A 6,396-nucleotide genomic window follows, 5' to 3' on the forward strand; every position below is an offset into this window, starting at 1 on the left:
TTTGTACATATATTATAAGTTTTACAGTACAAAATATTTGATTATATATAGTTTGTTACATTGATTATAACATTTTAAAAAAAAGTAAAGCAAAAACGAAAAACAAAACACATAATTAATTAATAATAAAAAAGAAGGATAATAACAAGATAAAGTAAAGATAAAAAGCACTTGACAGTTTTAACATAAAAGTCACTTAACTTTATAAAACCTCCAACGGTTGTTATTACTTTATTACCCATGTACTAGTTCGAGTTATAAGTTGTAGAAGAAGAAGCATTAAGAAGCTCACTCAATCGGACCGGCACTGTTGTGAATGTTGAGCTACCGTAATCTCATACTCTCCTATTATAATGTTAAAATTTCTTCCTAGAATTGATGTCATTGAAAGATCGTAGAACGGAGGTAAAGAAGTTATATTTCAAACAGTATTTTGATGAGAAAAAAAGGAAAGCTTTCCCTTACCATTCGGCCCTCTCTAAGAAATCCCATAATTAGAGCGAGGCCTATTTTGCCTTCAAAATATTCCCTAATAGAGAGTGACCCCGTTTAAAAAAATAATAATAATAATAATAATTTTGAAAGATCGCTTATTGACCGTATTTAATAATGCATGGAAAATGGTCCGGGTGCAATAAAAAAAAAAACTCAAATAGTGATTAAGCTATTTATATTAAGCCCAAGTTTCAGGCTTCATCAGGGCTTTCAGACTCGAAATAAGAGGGGAAGTGAACTTAAGTCTGAAAGCCCTGATGAAGCCCTAAAAACTTCGGCCGAAACGTTGCCTCAATTAAAATAGTTTAATCACTCTTTGAGTTTTTATTTGACCGCGACCCGGACCGTCTTGGTTTTTAAAAAATAATACTAATATGGAGCAACATTACAAAATTAATTAAAAACTCGGCACCACCCAACACATAGACACGCTTATCTTAGCTTTAAAAATCGTTCATAAGTATTGTAATATTTTCAGATAAAAATGGAAGCGAAAAAATGTGCGAGTCAGGAATGGGAGCGAGCTCGAATGAGATTGGTGGAGCGTTCAAAGAGGATTATGAAGAACAGAACTGGCGGCAGTACTGAAAAGAGCGATGAACAGTTCGATAAGGTATCTATAATATATATGTATCATATTATATATTTAGATCTATGTACCTATCTCTCTATTATCTATCATGAGCAAAATCCTGGAAAAACTCATTTTGAGACGCTTATATCCTATCCTTGATTCCAATCATATAATACCGGATCACTTATTTGGATTCCGAACCTCTCATTCCACTATTCAGCAATGTCATCGTGTGGTAGACGTTGTCTCGTCTTTTTTGGAGCGCGGAATGCACTGCGTGGGAGTCTTTTTCGATATAGAGCAGGCGAGTCTGCTTTACAAACCCCGTACTCCTACCTCCTACATACTCTCCTCACTGACAGATTTATAGTAAACTACATCTCTTTTCTTTCAGTCCGCTAATGTTCCTCAGAGTAGTATCCTCCCTCTACACAATCTAGACATCCCAACCAAGCTGTTAATAATAACCCTTTAATTGTATCCTAATTGTAATTGGAGGATTAAAATAAATTCCAACAAATCCCATCAAATTACCTTTACCCTATTTCGTAAACCTATTGACTGCCCTACAGTATACTTCAATAATGTTGCCTTTACTCCTGTTGAACAGATCCGCTACCTTGGACTACATCTGGACAATCGACTAACCTGGAATCCTCACACTGACTGAAAAGACAGTCGTTTATTTCGACTATTACAGCAATTACTAGACAAACGGTCCAAAGTTCCAATTCATTACAAAAGACTCATTTACATGACAGTTATAAGGCCTATCTGGACATACGGCGTTGAGCTTTGGAGCTCCAGTAAACCTTACAATCCAAAATCCTTCGTAAAATCCTAAATGCTCTCTACTTTGTCACAAATAAAATCATCCACAAAGACCTTAATGTTCTATTTGTAACCAATCTAGCCTGAACCAGATATCAATCCTTCCATTACAAACCCCCTAACCACTCAAACCCATTAGTTTCTAATTTTGCTTCCTCTTTTATTTTGGACAATCCTCCGAGGCGTCTGAAGAGATGATGGCCTCGAGACTTATATAGTAAAAATGTTTTTAGAGTGCTACCAATGGGTAGTTTCTCTACATGGTTGTACCATACCATTATGATTTCCTCAAATTTACTTGGTGTATTTTATGTACAGTTGTAAATATCAATGAATAAATTTTAAATAACAAAAAAATATTTATGTATTATTCAAACAGGATAATCAACATGCGTCCTTCTTCTTTTTCTTTCTCATCCTCCTTAGGTGACTTTCAGCGTGGAGGAGCCTCTAACCACTTACTCCGAGGTCCACAAATCTCGGTCTTTAGCTAGCTTCTTTATCTGAGCCAGCTTTTTTCCTCTCCCCAAACCTTGTCGTTGGATATGCTCCATATAGCTCCTTTTAAGTCATCCTCGCCTCCATACATTTTCTTGCCCCACTATCTTTTCCTATTCTCCAGATGTGTCCATACCATCGGAGCTGTCGGCGTGCAATCAGTGATTTCACTCAGGGGATCTGAAGTGCTTCTCTTACTCTTTCAACCCTTATCCTGTTTCTCCTAGTTTTTCCCAACATTCCTCGCAAAAATCAGCAGCCGTAATCCTGATAATGTGCTTGTCTTGGGTGACCCAACTTTCAATGCCATATAATAGTGTTGGAAGATATATTGCTTTAAAGATATGGAGCTTGATGCCCCTACCTAAAGTTCCCTCTTTCCCACAATAGTATTGCATATCTGGTAGTAAATACTATTTGCTTTATTTATCCTATTCAACACTTCTTGGTCATTTTTACCACATTCATTGAAAATTGTTCCAAAGCAGGTATAGAAGTCCACAGTTACTAATACTTCATCATTTCCCACGCCCTCTTCCGAAAGAACATGCGTTCAAAACCATTAAAATAAGAGTTTGTAAGACTTTGTGTAGAGTTTAAGTGCAGTAGTATGTTTTAATTAAGGGAAAGTAATCCAGGAGTATGTTTCAAACAAATTGATTGCCATTTCACACACATTTTATATTACATAAAAGGAAAACTACGTAAATTAAAGAGTCTAAATTGATTCTGCCAACAATAGCCAACCAACCCATTCTTGGTGGGAATAAAAATAGAAATAAATTCCAAAACGTTGCAAAATAATAATTTATTTTGTTTTTGAGATATTGTTTATGCCCCTTAAAATTGAATTTCATAAAAATATTTTTGTCTAAAATATTATATACTATTACCTATATATAATATATTCTTATTCTATATATTCTAATTATACATTATATAATATTGCATATATTAATATTCAAAATATTACTAAAACTAGCAGACTCAGGAAGGTTTTGCAATTGCTAGATTTAGGAATAAAGATCGATTAGTTGAATGCAGTTTAATATTGTCTTTACATTTATTTATTGATATTTACAACTGTATAAAAAAATACAACCAGCAAATTTGATCATAATGACATAATGATATGATACAGGATGTAGAGAAACTACCCAGTAGTAAAACTCTAAAAACAGTTTACAATATAAGGTCACGAGGCCATCTTCTTTTCAGGCGCCTCGGAGGATTGCCAGGAATGGAAGAGGAAGCAAGTTTAGAAACGAGTGAGTTTGGGTGGTTAGGGAGTTTATTATGGAAGGAATTATATCGGGTTCGGGCTAGATCGGTTACATAAGGAACATTAAGGTCTTTATGGATGGTTTTATTAGTATTATTTTGTTACTAATAAAACCATCCATGGAGCATTGAGGATTTTACGAAGGATTTTGGATTGTAAAGATTGGATACGAGAGAAATTCGAAGGTTTAGTGGAGCCCCAAAGCTCAACTCCGTATGTCCAGATATGCCTTATAACTGTCATGTAAATGAGTCTTTTGTAATGAATTGGAACTTTGGACCGTTTGTCTAGTAATTGCTGTAATAGTCGAAATCAACGACTTTCTTTTCAGTCAGTGTGAGGATTCCAGGTTAGTCGTTTGTCAAGGTGTAGTCCAAGATAACGAATCTGTTCTACAGGGGTAAGAGCCACATTATTAAAGTATACTGTAGGGCAGTCGGAAAGTTTAATATAAATTAATATATTTAGTAATTTACACATTAAAGTAATGATTTAATTAATTGCTTATTATATCTATTTATTCTATAGGAGTAAATAGCATTGTACAATAAAACTATAATTGACCGCAGTCGGACATAGCGTAAAAGAAATGTTGAAGAATACCTCCGATTCAGTTTTTCGTCATACGCAGGATTATATAATTAATATTATGTAATTATATTATTATATTATATAAACGATTATTTTAAATCTATATAATATAGTATTATGGTATTGCCCGAAGTAGAGCGGGATTAATGAATTTAAGCGTGAAGCCGTCGACAGATGAAAGTGTGAATAACGGACCGGTCTGTAACTCCGATGAAAAGGAAGATACCATTCACTACTCGAGGATATGTTCCAAGTATAGCGAAATAATATTAAAATATTTTGGGCAGCGGACCTGCTCTTCAGAGCGATTATTCAGTTTATTAATAGGCTCTAATTGGAGAGCTCTTAGCAGCTATGTACGATGGGCTACACTGGGAAGAGCTCAATTAGTATTTGAGGAAGCAAGGACAAAACACACTTGTTACAATTGTCTTACTACTTTAACAGAAATATTGTATTGTTATTTGAAACTATTGACTTGATAAAATCATTGTTATATGAGATATTTTTAGAAATAATTAATTGCTTATATGTTTGTAGTAACAACGCAACACAGATCTCGACGGACGGATTTTTTTCATTGACTATATATGTTTTTTAAATTGTTGAATGGATCTATTTGTTTTTTAAATAAACACATTTAAAAAAAATAAAAATATATAGTAGAATAATATAAATAACATCAACAGAACTCAACCAATCTACACGACACTTAAGGGTTATTCTATAAAGTACATCAAACCGAACAAATTATAAAGGGATATGAAATAAAACATTTGAAAATTTAGACGATTTGTTTTCCTTTATTAGAAACTAATATTTCGCGGCATTAAGTCTAAATGATGTTAATGTAGGTAAAAAGATAAGACATTCAGTTTCCCAACCCTGAAGAAAACAAATTTTCATGGTCAACAGGAGAAAAAAGGAAGGTGAAAAATTTCTAATTTTTAGTTTATTTGAAAAATTGTATTTAAAGGTACCGTGGTAAGGCGCGATCCTACTAACTCCAAGGACCAGGGTTCGAATCCGGCTGGGCAGAAAATTGTTTTCTCTTGGAGTATAGTCGTGAGTCAACTCCTGTGAGTTATGGAGCTCTCCTAGGGTCCACCCAGCCTCGTAAATTGGGTAAAAAATCTGGCGGTCGAGCGTGATGCTGACCAAATCACCTCCTTGCACAAGCGGTGTTTTAATAACAGTACTTCTTTACAAAGTTCTGAACCCCTGACCCTCCTTGGATTGTAATGGTACAGATTTTAAAAGTTTCAGACGATGCTATAATCGATTTTATTTGCTTTTTCATAAAACAATTTAATTGTTTTTTATAGGTTTATTTTTTTGTTTAACTTTTTTGTATAAAAATCATTTAATAAAATCAGTAATATGTTATCCTTATTCTTCAGAAAGTGAAAAATCGATTGGCATATAATAGCTATGAAAAGAATATTTACTTTATTATCTACGCTCCAAAAAAATATTAATAACGTTGATAACTTTTTTACCGTAAAAATCGGGCCAGTCTATAATCTTCCCGGGAAAATTCTAAACATTATGCAAAAATCCCAATCACAATCGAGTGATACTGTTTAAAAAATTACGAACAAAATTTAAATTTTATATTTTAGATTACATATTTTTTCAAGAAGCTAATATGAAAAATTTTGGGGACAGCTTTAGCAGCGTGGTAACGCGCCAGTCTAACAATCCACATGTTGTCGGATCCAAATCCCGGTCTTACCCGGGCTTTTTCCAAGCAAAAAATAATACAAAACTTACCGACAACCTCCCCCCAGGGAATTTGTGAGGCTCTTTAGCCAATGGGTGGCACTCACACAAAATAAGCGTGGGAGTGACGAACCCACTCTATGAAAAAACCACGTCAAGAAACGCGCGATGTATTTCTTAATACTGGGAATATTACCTCCTAATATTGGTATCCTAATATCGTGCGAGGTCTTAGGCCTCCATGGTCTCTTGTACCCTATTATAATGATAATAATATGAAAAATAAGTCACTCTGTCAGGCTTTTGTTATATAAGATGTTGTGCTGACTAGGGTCGGACAAAAACCGACATTTTAGAAAACCGGTTTTCGAATAGTAATTTTTCCAGAAAACCGGTTTCGAAT

The 6,396-nt window shown here is 34.2% G+C and overlaps 1 protein-coding gene across 1 annotated transcript in view; it reads left to right on the plus strand.

Annotated features, from left to right (window-relative positions):
• The window catches only part of LOC106678505 (uncharacterized), a gene marked incomplete in the record, with an annotated part of 70,989 nt that overhangs the window by 20,183 nt on the left and 44,410 nt on the right, over positions 1-6,396 (plus strand). The window contains 1 exon segment of the mRNA XM_067052431.1: positions 974-1,108. Within this exon segment, the coding sequence (XP_066908532.1) occupies positions 974-1,108 (135 nt within the window).

The sequence above is a fragment of the Halyomorpha halys genome, unplaced genomic scaffold (genome assembly GCF_000696795.3).
Source record: "Halyomorpha halys isolate HHAL.00 unplaced genomic scaffold, Hhal_1.1 Scaffold1.1, whole genome shotgun sequence".
Taxonomy (NCBI): domain Eukaryota; kingdom Metazoa; phylum Arthropoda; class Insecta; order Hemiptera; family Pentatomidae; genus Halyomorpha; species Halyomorpha halys.